This window comes from Aricia agestis, chromosome Z (genome assembly GCF_905147365.1).
Source record: "Aricia agestis chromosome Z, ilAriAges1.1, whole genome shotgun sequence".
Classification (NCBI taxonomy): Eukaryota; Metazoa; Arthropoda; class Insecta; order Lepidoptera; family Lycaenidae; genus Aricia; species Aricia agestis.
In genome coordinates, this window is record NC_056428.1 from 17401059 (window position 1) to 17421681 (window position 20623).

Sequence of the window (20623 nt, forward strand, 5' to 3'; positions counted from 1 at the left end):
CACGCGTCAAACGCGCCGCATTTCGTGTACTAACTACTATGCGGTGCGTTCGAGCGGTTCGACGCGTACGGTGCGGCCGGTGCTGACAAAATATGTTCGATGAGCTTTAGCTAGACTTTTTACCGACTAGCTTTTAAAACGAATCTTTTAAAATATTTAAATAAATCCCAAAAGCTCATCTGTCCTCTACGCTCGGATAAAGCGACAGAATACACAATGTCGGTAAAGGTCCGCAAATGCTCCCGCATGGCTCTTAAAGTGACGTTATCTACCTGCGGCCCGCACGACTCTATTGCTATTAGCAAATTGATTCGGAGAGATACAAAGGTGGAGATTTTCGCTAAGGTCAATGTATGCCTTAGTACCAACCACGTTCTTGAAAAAACTGTTATACATTTATTGCAATGACTGATTCAAACGGTCGATTTTAGTCACCCGGCAAGTCACCAGTCGAATCGCCACCTCATTTACACGGGTAAATAACGCGTCGATTTTAGTCACCCGGCAAGTCACCAGTCAACAGTAGTATTCGCAGGCCGCAGCAAGCAATCGCTTGCGACTGAGCGTTTGCACGGTCGATGTATGTCACCAGCCGCATGCGGCCATTGGCCGCACGACTTTGGGGCTTGCGACTTTAGCCGCATGCGGCGTAGTCGAATTGCCATTTACACGGTCGATTTTCGCCGTGCGGCGGAAATCGTGCGGCTTTAGTTACCCGTGTAAATCGGCCCTAATTTCGCACTTTATGTGTTTAAACGCCCTACTTAAGGCGAGGATAAACCCCAATTTGTTATTCCGTGACTCCCGGTTTACCTAGTTCCAATATAATAACGAAGTGTTAAAAAATATGAGATATAAAGCACAATATTTAAAATACCTAAAACCATAAATATTTTAATAAAACGTAATACTTTGGCTGTAATTAATTTACAAACTCACCTTCGAAAAAACTCTATTTCATCAAAATATAAGTATTAACTAGGATAATTATACATTTTATTTGAATAAATTGTTAGTAAATGTATATTAAAATTTCTTTAATCGAACAATTTTGTTTCTTAATATTTATTTCCAAAGATATTTAAAAAAAACATGAAAAATAGAGAAGATCCGCCCTTGTTGTTACGGTTTCATGCTAAGCTAAAATGAATCTTATTGCGATGAGTATACGCTTGGTCTTTTGTTGTGTGCAAGATTATCGTTTTTGATTGAGATTAATCCCCGCCTTAAAATAAGTATTCCGGTGATGGTGAACGTTATAGACACACACCCTTATCACTTATTTTTTTAGACAATATAAATTGTAGTTCGATAGGAAACGTACTGGATCCCACAAGAAACGAAGCATCATTAAAGTCGCACTCGATTGACGAATCCGGGGTATTATTATTATTATCAAATGTTATGGACTCTTGTCTTCACTCATTATAGCTCTAATGTAGACTAATAAGGGTTCTAATCATCTGACGTTAGGAAAATGTTGCGTAGAACCTTGAGACCGACAGTGCTCACTTGAGCGAGTTTAACGTGTTTTATAGACGTTACATGATTTCGTGGTTATTATCCGTGTATGTAAACTTTGGGCCTTTGTTTGTCTTTGATATTGTTAGGGGGAGGAGTAGTTGGAGAGGGAGGGGGTTAGACGAGGGGGAGGCTAGCGCCACTTTCAGCAGTTTGAGTTTTGACTGATGTGTAGAAGTTTTAGATGGTCGTTTAAGTTGTTTGATACTCGTTGAGAACTCCCCCCAGTCGGGGAAATTTCGAACAATATATTCCCTATATATTGTTCGAAATTTCCCCAACTGGAAAAAAGTCTGAGAATAAAAAAAAATAACGCAATCGTCTAGTTTTTAAATGGCTGCCGTCTGTTGCAACAAAACACTTCAGAGTTAGTTAATTTTTTTATCTTTTTTATACTTAGACTTAGAGTGTTAACCCATTGTATTCTTCACTGCTACATACAAGTTGGCAACAAGCTTTAAAGTATGACTAGCCACAACTACAGCGGCGCAGTTGGGCGGAAAATATAATGTTGTGGGCGGGGGCGATCTGTACCCTGTTACCGGCAGAACACGCTTGGCCGCTGTGTTTAATGGGCCTTCTAAATTCTACTGTTTTCAACCCAAGAAGTGTCTCTTTTTCATCCTGCTATACCTTAATATCTTTAAAAACTTATGATAACGATACCTTCTCTAAACCAAAGTCATTGTTATTGTTTGGTTATTAACATACTAGCTATTTGACCGAGCTTTGCTCGGTATTCGATAAAACACGAATAAAATTACATTTTCTAAAAATGATTCCTAGCTAGATCGATTTATCCCCCCCGAAATCCCCTATATACTAAATTTCATGAAAATCGTTGGAGCCGATTCCGAGATTCCAATTATATATTTATGTATATACAAGAACTGCTCGTTTAAAGATATAAGATAAACAACCTGACAGCAACAACTTTAGTTTTTTATCTTGCAAACGTCGAATCTAACGCATTCTTGAATATAATCTCGTCTGTCTGTATTTTGGAAATAGTGAACTAAAGAAACATTTTGCTTATTACGCTAAAATACCTTCGTTGCTTTAATATCCTCTCCTAAAACACAGAGCGGCTTCCCAGCTAAATGCGACATAATAATTATGTTAATATGTATAATTTAAGGAATATGTGCATGACGAGGTATGCCGTTATGGGGCGTGGATTGTGTCAATCCCAGGAGTCCCGCATCACACACGTATCATTGCTTGGACGTTACACATGTGTTATGTGGGAGCCTTTCGCCAGTATAACGATTTTTCGTTTGTGAACACAATAGTTCTTAGCCATTTCATTTAAATTGACAGCTTCTGCTTAGCTGCGAGAATACCAAACCTGATATATTTTCATAGAATTTCTATAGTGAGATATAAGTATCTTACAGAATTGGAGTTTTATAATAGAAATCTAATTCTCTAAGAATTGGTTTAGGGTTACGCTAGTGGAAACTGCATTATTGGACCTAAGTCCTACGGAAGCTCTGGTTCCGCGGAACACACTTTGGAAATCCTTGATTTAAGTTACTGTTCAGATAAAAATGATTCTTCAAAGAATTGAATATTATGTAATGCTACGAAATATATGGATTACTCCTAAATCTAGCAGTACCATTAAAAATGTTATTTCGTATGTATGTATAATTTTGTATAAAATTACAATGTATTTCGTATATGTGAGTATTCAATACGTGTACCGTATTACAGACGTGTTCGGCGTGCGATACATAATTAGACGAGTCCAGGGTTGCCAACCTTGATAAAGTCGGACTTATGCGCAGTGTCTGAGGGTTTATTGACAGGAGATTATCTATCTAATAACACTTTTCATTAACGGCAATATATAAACCAAATAAGTACGCTGTAATATAAATAATAATTATACTCTTTTTTAAACCGGGCAAAAGACAAACTTTTTGGAATGTTTGAAAAAAAGATCAGTGTTTGGAGAGATTTACATATTATATTTTATAAATCGATATGAAAATCCTATAAATAATAGGCAATTAAATCTTATTGACCAGAAAATTTGTACACGCAATGTCGAAAGCATTAATATAATAGGTTGAGATACAAAGTCCTTAATAGCTCAAGAGCTGTACGGCTTATCCATGCTAAGTCCGGCTAAGTCCACCCTTAGTGGCAACCCTAGGCGCATCCCAGGGGCGCTACTCGTGCGACCTTAGGCACAGTGGAATTACTTATATGGTGTAAGTTCAAGGCGTGACCTTACGCGTCAGCCAATCTGATTCTATCTTTAGAATATTAAAACTTTAAGGCGTTCAAAAACTTTGGTGTTATTCGTGTGAAAACTTTGGTGTTATTCGCGTTCTAAAGGTTTCTTTCTCCTTTTTAAAAACTTTAACACTCTAAAGTCTAAACTTTAAAGCTTCGAATGCAAAGCCGTGGCAAACATTTTTTAACTATCATTAATCATCGGAAAATTCTTAATATCTGATGTTAAAACTTTCTAAGCATAATTTTAACCTTATTATCTATTTCCAGGGCATATTCCGTTTGGGGTGCGAGCACGTGGTGCGGACGATGAGGCGGGGCCGCGAGACGCTGCTGACCCTCCTGGAGGCGTTCGTGTACGACCCGCTGGTGGAGTGGGGCGGGGGGCGGCGCCGGCGCAGCTCGCGACACGTGCGCGCCGCGCGGGCCATGCTCGCCGTGCGCGTGCGCGAGCTGAAACACACCGCGGCCGAGATCACGTGAGTATAAAATACGTGTGCCACACGGGGGCTGCCGCGGTAAAGCTGTTGCATAGCATTTTTTATTATCATATGCAATTATTAGATATAATTCGCTTTCGTCTAGTCGCATGCACAAAAACACTGTGCCGAAGTCTGGCAACGTTGCACAAACCGGCACAGCAGTGCAGCGAGTACCATGCCCCAAGCGGCCGAGCCACACACACCGAGCCGAAGTTTGTCGAACTAAGAGGTCGTTACACGAAAGTTAGGTGTTCCTCGTTACGGAATTTCTTGATTCAATCCCCGCGCTTAAAGCAATGTAATATCTTAAAAATACTCGTCAAGTCAAAATCGGTCCAACCACGACGACACTGGGCGACCGCTCTGGGCGCCAGATAAAAAGGGGCACAAACAAAAGGGCGCCAAATTTTTCAGCACTATCTGCACCCTGGGCGCCGAAGAATCTCGCCCAGGGCGCTAGTAGGGCTGAAACGGGCCTGATAGAGACGAAATCTCTTTATTTACCGAAACAAAAGAAAGTTAAGTCGTTGCGTTGTTTGTGATTTATTTATGTTCATTGTTCTTCAGAAGCCCGCCGCGTCCGGTGATTTAATAACTTCCATTCCCATCTAATATACGCTTATATATTATACATAATACAGTATATCTACATAATGTGGCATATGTACAATATGTAAACGTGACGTCATACCGCGTTACCCGCCCCATAAGCCGCGAAGCTCACCGGCTCAACAGATATTTATGACCCCAACAAAGCCATAAATTACCCGGGATTCCCAAAGTTATACCTTTTTGTAGATTAATAAAAACTGCCCAAACTATCTGCGTTATTTATTATACCGCACCCCCGCCCGTCTAGACGCGAAATAGTTTGGGTTTTTTTGAATGTGTTGTGTTTCAATCTGGTAATTGCCGATTTTATTAACGTAATCTGCCGAAGACAAAACCATTAAAGACAAAACCTTATGTTTTCAGAGATCAGATCTTGGCCCTTCTGCCGGAGATAAAACAGCACGCGGACAAGTGGATCGAGGAGGACGAGGAGCTAAAGTCGATCGAGGCGAAGCTGCAGATGTCGCACCAGCAGATGGCGCTGATCAAGGAGATCGACGCGTACGGCGCCAACCTCGCCACCCACCCACTCTACAACATCTCGCAGAAGTACATGTCCTACAAGCAGGCCAAAAACGCCGTCGAAGACTCCATGAAGGCCCTCGTCAAGATTCTCAACGACTTCGACACACAGATAGAGAGTTTCGCCACGACCAACGACGTGCTCAACGGGCCCCAACTGATGGCGTGGATGCAGGAGTTTGCCGCGCCGCACGAGGACGACGGGAAGCCCATCTTCGAGCACATCAAGGAGTTCCTCACCAACGCCGGCCAGAGCTCCTTGATGACGCAGTGCGAGCAGGCCGAGACCGAGCTGCACCAGAGCATGCAGCAGACCGGCGCGCTGGTGCGGTCGTGCCTCGAGCTGCTGTCGCAGTACGTGGCAGTGGCGCAGTACTACCCGCAGACGCTGACCGAGTATCACCGCGTCCTGATGTTCCGCAAGTACCTGGCCGCGGCGCTCGAGAGCCGCTCGCCCGAGGTGTGCCGGGAGGTGGCCGGTCAGGTCGCCGCCCTCGTCAGCGCCGATGCCGACGCCGCCGACGCGCAGCAGCTCGCTGCCTACAACTACCGCCTGCAGCAGATCAACGCCGAGGCCAACGCCAACCTCGCCCGGTGCCTGGAGCGCCTGCAGCTGGAGGGCGGGCCCGACGCCGTGGCGCTCGCCGAGCGGGCCTATGACGAGGCCAAGACGACCGTCGACAACTGGATGAGGGTCGAGGATGGAGCAGTCGCTGCCGTCGAAAGTGTAGTGATCGGGATGCTGTGCAACATCAACAGACGTTACTTGATACTAGAGAACGGTGCTCAGAGCGCCGGCGACTGCCTCGTGGATCTCACATCTAGAGAAGGGGAGTGGTTCCTGGACGACATGAGCTCGCTATCCTCACAGGCAGTGGAGCTACTGTCATTGCTGCCGCTGCAGGCGCTGACTCCAGAAGACGCGCCGCTGCAGGCCGCCGTAGAATGCGTCAGGAACGCGAACCTCCTGCTGGCCGACCTCGTCCAGCTCAACTACAACTTCAGCACCATCATCCTGCCCGAGGCCCTGAAGAAGGTGCACTCGGAGGACCCGTCCGTGCTGCTGATGATCAGCGAGCTGAACCACGTGATCATGAACACGCCCGTCCCGCTCAACGAGCTGCTCACCCAGCTCGAGATGCACTTCAGATACTTGGTCATGGATATGGAGGTATGGTGGTTTTTTATTATCTCTAAAATATATGAAGTAATCATTTATAAACAAAAAACTTTTTGAAAAAAGCTTAAATAGTCTAAACCCGGCTGTCAGTCACGTCGTTTCATGTCACGTAAAGTCACAACACGACACGTAACGTCACGTCACTTCATGACAATTACCGTCACGTCACGTCACGTAACGACAAGATACGTCATGACACGCACGACACGACACGACTTGAATATTATTTTTCAATTTTCTCTCAATGAGCCCTTTTTTTGGATACCCATATTGCAGAAGTGCTTTAAACTATTCCCCTATTTCGGCTAAGCTGCCATATTGGATATAGAATGCCATTACATTTGTTTCCGAGTTACTCTCGTAAGTCCTTTAATTTAATACCCATATTGCAGAATTGCATTAAAATAACTAGGTATTCCCGTATCCTGGATGAGCCGCCATATTGGATGTAGGATGACGTAACATTCGTTTTCGAGTTACTTTCAATGAGCCCTTCATTTGATACCCCTATTGCTGAAGTGCATTAAAAATAACTATTCCCCTATGTTGGATGAGCCACCATGTTGGATGTATAATGAAATTACATTCGTTTTCGAGTTACTCTCAAAAAGCCCTTTCGTTTAATATCCATATTGTAGGACTGCATAGAAAATAATTATTTCGCGATCTTGAATGGTCGGCCATATTGGATTTAGAGTGATGTCACATACAATATCGTGCATGGTCATCCAAACTAAACGCATATGAAAAATTTCAGCTCAATCCTTTAAATATATCTACCTTAAAATTGAGTTCCAAAATTCCATCGTAACATACATACTTACATACATACAGAGCAAGTTAAATAAAAGCTTTTAAAAAGTACATCAGTATTTTGTTGCCTGACACCACCGAGTTAGTGATGTTGTATCTGCACCGGCCACGCAAAGCATCTAAAGACTTATTCTGTATTCTAACTGCTCCTTCATCAAATATTTACAGCTTAAAATCGACACCATCTGAGTTCTGATCTTATAACGAATTTTCAGTCGCCAGCTTGCGGTGCGGTGACGATCGCGGCATCGCTGCGGGCGCGTTACGAAGCGTTGCTGCGCGGCGACAGCGCGGGCCGCATGCTGCTGATGGGGTTGAACGGGCTGTTCGCGGCGGTGGAGCTGCGAGCACGGGAACTGCACGACGCGCTGCCGCCGCTGCCGTCCGCCGCCCGCAAGATCGACCACGTCGTCGACGCGACTCACATGTCGGTCAGTACCGCAACAGTATACGCTTTTGGTGTTGTTGGATCATTTGACACGTGACCAAAATAATGCTGCCAATACGGACCAATAAGAATGATTATTATCTACGCTACGCGAATATAAACGTTGTCATTTCAATTGAAAACTTTTTCTCTACTACAATAATGTACGGGAATGGCCGCACGTTATTGTCCATTTGTTTATAGTAAATAATATTTTTTTTATACTCCAGGGTGCGATGGCCCGCGGTCGGCTGCGCGGCGTGCTGGAGGACATGTTCCTGGTGCGGCGCGTGCAGACCGCAGCGGAGGTGTTCGCGGCGTGCGCGCACCTCGCGCTCGCCGCACGAGACCCCGCCCCCGCCGACCCCGCCCCCGCCGCAGACGACGCCGCGCTCTGCAAGCCCGTGCGCAGGTATTTAAAAGGAAGACCAGCTATTAATAACAATGAATAACATAACTTACTATGTACCTATAATATTATTATATTATAGGTACTATTATAGAAGTTGATTCCTATGCAAATCGGGGACCTAAGTAGTTTGGTTGCGTTACGTCAAACCCAGCTGACAGATCACAATTAACATTGAATTGACATATTCGACCAAATAACGTTGGTCTGTCAATTGCATAGGAATCGACTTCCTCGATGGTACATAGTAATAGACTACTATAGATATGTGGCTATCTTCTTTAAGGCAAATAATATAGAAAATTTATAATGTAAAATTACTGTAATAACTTAGTAAATATTTATATGTATTAAATTTTGCATGCTTCTAAAGCAGAATGTTTGATACTGTATAACATACTAAGATCTTTGTAAACAACATTCTTTGCAAATAAATGATGATTATGATATCCACACGATTCACGAACAGAAGAGATAGATAGCTATAAATTAAAATAAATTCGTTATTCATACACCATACTCTGTCATTCATAAAAACGAAGATTGTAGATTGATTAGTTGCCGAACCTAAGATTGACATCAAGAACACGTTTATAATATTACAAGATAAAAAAAAAACTTAACGTTGACGCAGGTTCACGGCGGAATACGTATCGCGGTGCGTACTGGGCGTGCCCTCGCGCGCGCTGGCGTCTGCGGTGTGCTTGCTACTGCGCACGCGCATAGATCTGCGTGCCGAAGTCGAGCAGAAGGAGATAGGTAAGTGTGAATGAAGATATTCCGCCTATAGACCGGTCGTATAATACAAAGAAAAAGATCAGATTAGACAAAAAGGTATACTTCTTCGCTTTCTACTACTAGCACACGAATACATAGCAATTTATTATTGTCCTAGTGCAAGCGACTTGTCGCTTGCACTAGGACAATAATAAATTGATATAAACTAGTTGTTAAAAGTAGTTAGTTAAATTGATATAAATTGATATAAGCTAGTTGATATAAATAACAGATTTCATAAATAGTTCACTTATCTCATTTGGGTTCGATATTGACAACACACTGTAGTTTACAATTATTATTATTAATTCGAACAGGTGCGTCATGGACCGTCTCACTGGAGTCTCTATGCGAGAAGGCGTGCACGTCGACTAGCCAGACGGAGCGGGCGTTATCACTGGCGGGGGCGCTGCAGGCGGCGCGCGCGCGGCTGTCGCGCGTGCAGCGAGCGGCTGCGGACGCCGAGCGTGCGCGCGCCGCAGCACGTGCGTCGCGACTTCGTGCGGCCGCACACTCGCAGTTGCATGCTGAGGTAGTGTAGCTAGTAATGTTAAAAGGCTTTATAACAACATCACATCACAGAATCGCGGTGCCTACTATGTAATATGTGGTTTATTTGACTGGCTGACAAGATATACATATTTATGATTTTAGCATATCATGTTTAATGTCGTAGTCTATATAAACCAATGCAGTCAAACTCTGAACATTATATTGATCAATTTATATTTTCCGTTTTAGGTGCTCAAGAACGGCCAAGACCCAAGCCCTGCGCTGGGACGGCGGGCACGCGAGTTGGCCGCCGCTGCCGAGCGTCTAACCACCGCAGCTGCGCGGGCGCATACACTGGTTGCCGCCGCTACACACAGGTAAATTATTTGTCTTCTTCGCACTTTTACAAAATAGTTATTTCCCCCTCTCGTACCGTGTATAAAATAGTTCGTATCCACAGCTGCTTGCGATAAAAGCCCGTTGCGATAAGTCGATATACAAATAATTCTGATGATGATACATTCTGTGAATTGAATTAATTATTATAGGCAACAACTTTAATGTATCTACACATGCTTTATTTTTTATTGGTCGACATTATTTGTCTGTTTACTGTCTGTTTACTTATTTATTACCCTATTTACAAAGCCAAATTTTTTTTATTATTTTTTTTTTATTTTTCTTCTTCTTCTTCTTTAGATTCGTTTGTTTGTGAACTGTGTGTTAGTTTGATTTTTAGTTTTGATTGTAGTTAATTTGATTTTGTATTCAAAGTTCCATTCTAATAAAGAAATCTATGTAACAGGGTCCGTTGGGGCGCCGGCGCGAACCCGGCACTCGGCCGAGTGGCGGGTGCGCTAGAGGCGGCGTGGGGCGGAGCTAACGCACGCGCTGCGTCGCTCGGTGCGGCAGCGCGCGCGCTCGTCACGCACGCTCGAGCCGCCGCCGCACGCGCCGCTGCGCCGCAACGCGCACACCGCACCGCGCGAACTGCGTTGGCACACTGGGAGAAGGTCTGTACATAGAAAGAATCAAACTTTTTTATATCACGAATAGACTACTATTGGATACTACATTATTATAGTTGATCGTGCCACAGGGAATCTATAATGTAGGTACAATATGGACTTGGTATTTTGATTGCTTCAAAACAAATTTTACTAAGTGACGTCATCAGTAGAATATAAAATTAAACTTAATAAGTTTATATTCACTTAGTTAGTACACTCACTCATAACATTATTTATTTATTTTATTTATTTATTTATGTTAGGAAGACCAACAGCTATCAATAAAAACAGTAAATAACTTGTACTAGAAAAAAAGAAGCCAATTACAGGTCCTCACAAATAGATATACAGGATGAGTAATAAGTTCAAACATAACAGGCGCCACATACTACTAGGTAAATTACAATGTGTAAAGTGGGACTAATTACTAAAGAGTCACAAATACTAAAATTTAAGGCTATATGTAAACATAATAAATTCTGTTGACAGTGAAAGTTGTATGAACAAACATTACTGGAGCAAGTATTCATAAAGCAGTCGCTTGGCTTTCACAATGCTAGTTGAAAACAGGTCTAAATCTAATGATTTAGAAATATTATTAAAGTTATTACCTGCGCGCAGGATAAATGAGTTCTTATATATATTATGACGTGTACTAACCTGATTGAAGTGAATATAAACTTGGCTTTAGCACCATATTTTGATACGTTGATAATTCACTCTTCTTGTTGCCAACGAGCAAACAACGTTGCAAAAGGTGTAACGAGTTTTGCGTAGCTTTTTGTGCTACTTATTTTATGAAATGTTATAGGCTTGCACACTGGCGCAGAAGTACGCGCTGGCGGTGTCGCCGGTCGAGGAGTCACTGATGGAGATGTTACACCCCGAGGGCAGTATCGACAAACACTGGGTAAGTTTGACGACATATTATAGCTTAAAGCAAGGTTACCGGGAATAAACAAATAAATTACCTATAAACTTGGCGGGTATTGTAAGTTTTTTCCAACATTACTATTTTTGTCGTTTTGATTTTAACTGTTATTTTTTTCAGTACAGGATATTAGGTTGCGAAAAAAGTTTCTTCGCATTTTATATAAAAATTCAAAAGGTTTTTTATAAAGTTTATTTACAGTATTCACTTTTCATCACCAGTTATCAGCTTCTTCAAAAATGGTTCGGTTTCATTACGTCATAATAAAGAATCACAAATGAGTACGCGGTTCATTAGGTTTCTTTCAGTGAGCTCATGAGGCACCCAAATATCGAGCTTTTTTGTGTGCCCAGCTTTTTTAAAATGCGCTAAAACCGTTTTGTGGTCAATCCCCAGTTCTTCAGCTACGTCGTAACTACTAATATGCCGATCTTGCTCCACTTTTTAAAAAATGGCATCAGTTTTGTCCGTAACAAAATTTCCGGATTGAAGACGCTTAAGGTGACGCCGCGTTAAAGTAAAAAACCGTGTTTGATATGTTTTAGATTGCTTGTTTTTTATGAGAGGCCGGCCCGGCCTGTCATAGAAAATAAGAAATGAAACAGCAAAAAATGGAAAAGGCGTAGCGACAAAATGGTTTTTATCGCGTAATTTAAAAACCATAAATACATATTTTCATATGAGCTATGGACAAATTAAAGTGTATGCTTGAACCAATCTATGTACTGGAAGCTTAAATCATTCTCCTCTGTTGGCAAAATAGGAATCCCTTTTTTTACAGGGGTGTTTTTGATTGATTATTCTGTGTCATAAAAGTTGACCAATCGTGTTATGCTATGGGTAATTCAAAGATAAAGACATGATGAATACTGACAACGAACTTTAATTTCTTAGCTTTAGTCATTGCCGAGAAAAATCGATATCGCTACAGCCAAATTATCAAGGTGTCGCCTAAAACCAAATTTGTGCTACTCTCACAGATACTGCATTAGGTTCATAAAAATCACAATTTTTTTTCGCGGCTTGTGTTGCATTTCTACCTTTTTTGTAATAACATTTTTAAAATGTATCGATTTCTTCATTAGATCACTCATTTTAACAATAAGAAAAACAAATGAAAATCTCACATTTATCTAATTTCATTTTGGAATTGTCTTCTGTAAAATTAAAACTTCAGCCAGATACAATTGGTATATAACCCAAAAGATTTTATGACAAGTTCATACATACTATAATGCAAAAGACTTTTTCCTCAACCTATTAGTTTTTAAATAGTATTAGCTGTTGGAAAGAAAAAATATCTTTCATTTTTTAAATAAAATGCACACACTACAATATTCAAAAGTGTATTCATATTTCATATATGAGAGTGTGCGTGTATGTTTAATAATTATTTTATTACTAGATGTCCCGCGCGGCTTCGCCCGCGTAAATTAGAAATTTTACGGAAGCCGTACATTTTGCCATAAAAATAGCTCTTATGTCCCTAGTCCCTTCACTTGGTCTACTCTATATATGTGCCAAATATTGCCATAAAATTGCTCCATAGTTCGTAATTTCTAATATTTCCCCCGTTTTTCTCACATTTTCCTGAGTTTCTTCGGTCGTATTAGTCTTAGCCTATAGTCTTACTCGATAAATGAGCTATATCTAACACTGAAACAAGTTTTTAAATCGGACCTGTTGTTCCTCCGATTCCGTTCAAGCAAACATACTCTTCAAGTTTGTAATATAATATTAGGTAGGTATAGATTTTTTTAAATTATCGCTTGACTAACTCGAATCTCGATCTAAAAGACTATGAAAAGTACCAATAACATGGTATAATATGGTAGTGATGATGATGATGATGTTAATGATGAATGTAATTGTAATGAATGAATATAATATTAGCATATGCTTTCTATTCTTAAAACAACGCCGAAGCTCCCAAACTTGTATCTATAAAGAATCAGGAGATCTCTCAGCACCTTCCGAACCACGGTATACCAGGTATACGTCGGTGCAAAATCTTACTTGTTGGTAGCATATGCTTAGAATACTTCTCACGAAACCGAAGTCACCACATATTTCCCTATAAATTTTGAGGAGTTCCCTCGATTACTTATGGGTCCTTCATCAGATCACCACTTTTGTGAATATAATACCAAATTGGGATGATACTCTATATACCAAATGAAAAATTTTGAAAATCGGTTTACAAACGGCGGAGTAATCGTTGAACATAAGAAAACGAACATAACACCTCCCCCATTTTGAAAGTCGGTTAAAATTGGAGCCTATGTGTTATTCTGATGTATAAGCTATATTATAGTAAAGTTTTAAATTTTAATCCGTTCAGTAGTTTTTGCGTGAAAGAGTAACAAACATCCATACATCCAAACAAACTTTCGCCTTTATAATATTAGTAGGAAGTAGGATTACTAGGATTATTATTGCTTTTACTGTTGTCTTAACTAATATGAATTATATAAAAGTAAATTGTAAATTCCAGGTGGAGGTAGTATCAGCGTTAGTCGGCGACATGTCGCAGTCGCTGAGCGCCGCGGCGACCGCAGCGACAAGTCGCGCGACAGTCGCCGCGACCGCACTAGACGCGGCGGCCGCGCGGCTGTCATCGCCGCTGGCGGCGCGTGCGCAGCTGCTTGCGGATTTACGCGCGCCGCTCGCAGCGCTGCAACATATTAATGATGTATGTTTATTGTTTGCATATCGTTTCATAGTAAAACATGAAATTGTGCTAGATGTTACCCGACAATAATAATATGTATAAAATGGAAGAAACTTTACGTACTGTCGGGATATTATTCTCCGTGGTTTAATCTGTACTTTTGTTAAATTTCGTCTGTCCCAGTATCTTTAATGCAGTCGACTGACCGATGTAAACAATCGAGACTTACATATTAATAATAGTAGCTACAAACGTAAAAGTAAATGATTTTTGTTTTTGAAAAATTGTCGTTGTCACTCGACACACGTCTTTGTACTCTGTGCGTAAAATGAATGCAAGATATAGTCCATAAGCTTTGCCCACACTGAGCCTTTTTCTGTTCGTCAAGGGCATGCGTTATAGCGCAGTCAACAGCGAACGTGAGGCATGACCGTATCCAAAACTTCAAAAATGTCAATATTTGCGTTGCGTTCCTTGACACATTCAATTATTGAATGCGAATATGTGGACATAGCTATACGCCGTTTGGCACAAAACTTGATATATCCTATCAAGTTTTGTGGCCAGTCTAGTCATTTTGATCATACACGTAATGTCCAATTTGAACGTTACAGGGAGACAACCCAGCGGCAGAGTTCTCGACTCGCTGGCGGCGCGCGGGCGACGAGTTGTCGCGGCTGACGGCGGGCGACGCGCGCGCGGCCTCCGCCGCTATCGCCAGACTCGTGGCCGACCTGCCTGAGCTGCTGCAGATGTTGATGCAGTTAGTATTCATACTGACATTATTTAAAACATATAATTCAATGGAACAAAAACTTTTCGTTTCAAAATTAAAACATACACTTAAACCATTTTTATTTTATTACAATAACATTAGACGGCCCTAATAATGCGCACGCATCAGCGTGATTTAAGCTAAAAATAGGGGTCCGATTCTCAAGCCTCGAATGCCATTTCGGTCCTAAGCGATGTTATTCGCTAGTGAGAATCGGGCCGATGATAGAGAGAGATATTCTCTTAAGCACGGGCACAACTTGAGTAGAATTTTATAAGAGCACTACTGAGTTACCTCGTTAGTCGTTATATTAAAAATTTGTAATTCTAACAAACATTTGTGTTAAATTTATGTTCGTTAGTTTCAAAACTAATTTAACTATTTCCCTCAGACTCCCGAACAACTTGAACGAGGCAGGAGGCAAGAAGTTGACCCGACAGGCGGCCGTCACCACGCCGCGCCCTGCCTCCAAACACGGTGAGTCCTCACATTATTAACACTGACGCTTTGAAGAGGCGATTCGATTATTTTCCACTACAAAAGACGTAATATTTTACATTTTTCTTGCACGAAAAAAAATGTTATAAGTAATATACTTTTTACGTAATACGCCAATTCAAGTTGTTAAAAATAGTATACAATATGATTGATTTGTGATAATCCAAAGTCTCCTTCATTTTACTAAACATTAAATAATAACGACTCATGTTGGTCAGTTTATCGTCACTTAATTAATAATGCTACGTTTTATTTTATTTTGAAATACATAGGAAACTTACTGATGAGCTAATTAAAAGTTTTCACTGATATTGTACCATCCAGGAAATTGATTCCTAGGCAGTTGACAGACCAACGATTTTTGGTCGGATCATATCAATTGAATGTTAATTGTGATCTATCGCCTGGGTGTGACGTAACGCGACCAAACTACGTCGGTCCCCCGTCTGCCTAGAAATCAACTTGTCTGATAGTAGAACATATTTTTAACTCGTTGAGAAATATAACGCTTCAAGTCGTGTCGTGTTTCAGGCGGCGGCGGCGAGCAACGCAGCGCGACGGGCGCGTCCGTGTGGCGGCGCGTGAGACTTAAGCTGGAGGGGCGGGAACACGCGCGACGCCCCGCCCCGCGCGACCAGGTGTGTGCACTAATATACTAAGACAGCTCATTTTTTGTTTATTGAAATGTGATTATTATCATACGCCTCTAGTCCACCGACGCTGCGAACTGCGAAACCAATGCGAGCGAGATGCAATATAAAGCACTGTCGTGTGGCGGATGAGACAGTAAATCGGTTCGCCGCTGTTTCGCAGTTCGCAGCTTCGGTGGACTAGAGGCGTTAAACTATCTTTAGAGTAGCGTGACATTCTTGCCTGAACAAAATGTAATATCAAATAAAAGTAAAAATTGTGACAATAAGCAATGAAGTTCATCAAAGTTACATTATAAAGGGGCTGATCATTTGGTGCTCATTTTTTAGGTGGAGCACTTGATATCTGAGGCGACGAGCGCCGAGAACCTGTGCATGATGTACGAGGGGTGGATGGCGTGGGTGTGAGCGCTCCCGCGGCACCGCCCTCGCACCGCCCCCCGGCCGCCCCCCGCGCCGCACGCGCCTGCGCCGTCCGGCCCGAGCGCCCAAGGCACGGGGACCGCAACGATAGCGTCAAGCCCGACACGTCACGGCGATGACGTCACACGACCGATGACGTCACGCAACCCCCCCGACGTCACGCAGACCGCTGACGTCGCGGAGAGGGGCGAGCCCCGCCCACCACCGCGGAGGCCCCGCCCATTCGAGGATCGACTACTAGACGATTAGGATTCATCGTATCGGTAGTAATTCACGTTTAAGTATAGTTAAGCACGGTAACCGATAGAATAGTTTAAGACGAGCCCAGCTTCTGTGTCGCGCGACATGTATTTTCCAAATACAACTGTTATTTTTGCAATTGAATACCTCGTTGTATCCAGACTCACAAGTAACACTACCTGCCAGAGTACACACTCGCGCGCTTATCTAAAATAATAAAACAATTCCATTGATGGTCAGTTTTCTATGAAATATTTTGTAGAAAAATATTTATTAACAAATTATTATAAATTAATAAATACATTTTACTCCTAAGCTTTGCTAGCGACAGGGGTAGAAGGGAGAAGAATAGTTTAACATCCGTCATGTATTCTAGTAATAATACCAAGTCAGGGTACAAAAACTGATGTCGTAGTTCGACTATAAAAACTGAAATAATACAGATATATTCCCGTAATGACTAATACAATAATTTACTATAAGACAAATGTCGACAGTTCTTAAACTCATAACTTTGAATATGAAGCAATCGTAAAAAGCGGACTAAGAAATAAAGTAAAATGCAATGATATTTATATTTTGACTTACTAGAAAACTTTTTTAATTTATAAATTATTTTTGGAAATAACCGTAATAGCCTGGATATATTACTGTTAACGAGACAATCTTCATCATTTATATGAAATCTGTTACAACGGCTTTATTTCCATGAAATTTAATATCTAGGGTTTTGGGGGAGATAAAGAAACCATCTCAGGTTTCCACTCATTGCATCGGTATTTCTTGTCTTCTTTAAACTTTACCAGGTTCTGTATTTACTATCGCATATTTAGGTTGACTATCGGAATTACCTATAATACTAGTAAATAACAGTACATTTACAATGACTCTCGTAGGACTTTCCCTTATGTTTTTAAAAACAAGAATAACAACTATCCTAATATTATTAGTGGTAACACAACCTTCATGTCAGGTACGACAAATATTTAGTGTTTCTTTTCAGTTTCTATAGCTTATCTTTGATGTACAATAAATGTATGTCTATTACATACATTTTTATGGGTGTCAGTTCATCGGTTTAATCTTAAACTAAAATAAACAATGTAGTAGTATGTAATAGTAATATAATTTTCTGTCTACAATGTAACTCAAAATGAAGTGCAGAAGCGGAGCTCCTATCTATATTATGCAATTTCCATTGTATGTGTGCGTGTATGTGTTCATATCTCATAGTAACCTCTTCATCCACGGTATGTATGTGAGGCGGGAGCGCTAATTTTTGGGTCATATTAAGCTAAATATCTAAACTATCAAGCTATGTAGTTTTGACGTTTTAGACTATTATTGTTGTCGGTAGTCAAATTGTGACTGCGCCCTCGCCGCTTCATAGTCTGTATCGCTTCATTATTTTATTAATAAATGGTGTATGTCAAATTGATTGTTTTATTATTTTATAATGCGGGCTCGACACTCGCGGCGCGAATTGCGGCCGCGATTCACGGCAGGCGCGGTCGCAGCCTGAAATTTTGGAGGTCACTTACTAGTCACTACACAAAAAATTTATTGCTGTGGGATAACTAGAAATTACCTTTTATTATTTGGCAAGATTTTGAGATTTTTCAATTTGACCTTAGATTTGGAGGGGTCATGTCCCCTATGAACCCTTCGGACCGCGCCTGATTCACGGATGCTACGCGCCCACGACGCGAAGAAATATGGCCCTCTACACTCGCAATATTCGCATTTACGTTCGCGAATTTGAGTAAAATGGACGTTGAAGTCACTGTTGCTTCTGATCTAATATTGTGTGTGACAGCGAATAAAAGCGAGTGTGGATGAAGTTCGCGTTCGTGCTTCGCGGGCCCTTATCGCGGGCCAAAAAACCGACACCGGACGGGGTAAGCCGCGAGGCGCGTACGCGAAGTCGCGAAACCCTCCACACTCCCGGTTCGCGGCCTACGCGGGCTTTCGCGCCGCGAGTGTGGAGCCCGCTATAAGCCCTTTCTTCATAGACAAAAATAAATTATAAACAAAAAACTTTTTGAAAAAAAGCTTTTATTTAAAAAGTCTAAAAAGAAGAAAATAAACTCCTTAAAAAATTTAACTATTAAGTTATAATCCTCAATATATTATACAATTTGCATGATAATAAATGCTTGTCGCGAGACTTAACAATCTATCAGTACTTGATAAACTTAATAAAATAATAAATTATAAGCAAAAATCTTTTCGAAAAAAGCTTTTATTTAAATACTCTAAAAGGAAGAAAATAAGCCCCTTAAAATTCTAACTATTAAGTTATAACCTCAATATATTATACAATTTGCATGATAATAAAAGCTTGTCGCTTGAAGCTTGGGCTTATTTTCTTCCTTTTAGAGTATTTAAATAAAAGCTTGTTTCAAAAAAATTATTGCTTATAATTTATTTTTTGTTTTTTAGTTAAATCTCTGACTAGACTTCTTAAGTCGGCTTGATTGTAGTTTGTTTTGTTTCAAGAATTTGTTAAAATCTGATTAACTGAAGTCTTTAAAAAAAGTCGTACTTAATTTTACGACTAAAAAAATAAATATTACTTAACAAAAATTACCGGATTCAACCAGACATTTTCTAATGCCCGGCTGGTTTTGACTTGACATAACAAGACTCGACACGACACGACGCGCCGCGACGCGACACGAGACGAGACGACACGACACGAAGCGACACGACACGACCCGACACGTCACGTCACGTCACGTCACACGACACGTCACGTCACGTCACGATACAATACGACACGACACGCCACGAAACGAAACGACACGTCACGTCACGATACGACACGACACGACATGACTTTACTCTCACTAAGCCTTTTTGTTTGATACCCATATTATTGCAGAAGTGCTTTTAAAATAACTATATTCCCCTATCTTGGATGTGCCGGTATATTTGATGTAGAATGACATTACATTCGTTTCCGAGTTACTCTCAATGAGCTCTTTCACTTGATACCCAATACACATATTGCAGAAGTGCATTAAAAATAACTATATACCTTTATCTTGAATGAGACGCCATATTGGATGTAAAATGAAATTACATTCGTTGCCGAGTTACTCTCAATAAGCACTTTCATTTGCTACCCATATTGCAGAAGTGCATTAAAAATAACTATACCTCTATCTTGGATGAGCCGCCATATTTTATGTATTATGATATTACATTCGTATTCGAGTTACTCTCAAAAAGCACTTTCATTTAATATACATATTGTAGAACTGCATAGAAAATAACTATTACGCCATCTTGGATTGTCGGCCATATTGGATTTAGAGTGATGTCACATACAATATCATGCATTGTCATCCAAACTAAACGTGCATGCAAAATTTCAGCTCGATCGGTTAAATATATCTACTTCAAAATTGAATTCCAAAATTTCACCCGAACATACATACTTACATACATACAGAGCAAGTTAAATAAAAGTTTTTAAAATAATTAATAAACATAATTATTATACCGGTCACCGGATAACTTTCTGTGATATATCATAAAGAGTGTAGAATATAACCGCTGCTAATATTAAGGCGCCAACCCACCGCGACGCACGGAGAGGCTACGCACGTGCGCGTGCGTCAAGCTTCGCTTTGTAAGAAAATATATATGTGACTGTTTCCACTGCAACCCACGGACACGCTACGCACGAATTGACTCACGTAGCTTGCTCGAATATGGTGCACACGTAGCTCAACGCTGGCCACGCTACGCATGCTATAGATCAGTTAACTAAAGCTGGCTCGTTCACAGTGCTCACACTTATGCAATTTCACTATACAGTATGTTTAAAAATATAATATGTTTGCATCATGATAAAAATTATCGTATAATCTGCGTACGATAATAATATGCTATCGTTTATCGTACGTACGCACAAAATGATCGTATGTGTACGATAACT

At 41.0% G+C, this 20623-nt stretch overlaps 1 protein-coding gene across 1 annotated transcript in view; it reads left to right on the forward strand.

Annotated features, from left to right (window-relative positions):
* Positions 1-16908, forward strand: part of LOC121739160 (serine/threonine-protein kinase SMG1) — a 152950-nt gene extending 136042 nt beyond the window's left edge. Inside the window, exons 3-16 of the mRNA XM_042131501.1 lie at positions 4036-4244; positions 5223-6552; positions 7590-7805; positions 8032-8213; positions 8845-8969; positions 9305-9519; positions 9729-9856; positions 10285-10492; positions 11301-11399; positions 13915-14112; positions 14706-14854; positions 15258-15343; positions 15896-16002; positions 16345-16908. Coding sequence (XP_041987435.1) covers positions 4036-4244; positions 5223-6552; positions 7590-7805; positions 8032-8213; positions 8845-8969; positions 9305-9519; positions 9729-9856; positions 10285-10492; positions 11301-11399; positions 13915-14112; positions 14706-14854; positions 15258-15343; positions 15896-16002; positions 16345-16422 — 3330 coding nt within the window. The 3' untranslated portion in view covers positions 16423-16908. The remainder of the gene's footprint in view (positions 1-4035; positions 4245-5222; positions 6553-7589; positions 7806-8031; positions 8214-8844; positions 8970-9304; positions 9520-9728; positions 9857-10284; positions 10493-11300; positions 11400-13914; positions 14113-14705; positions 14855-15257; positions 15344-15895; positions 16003-16344) is intronic.
* The last annotated feature ends 3715 nt before the right edge of the window (positions 16909-20623 follow it).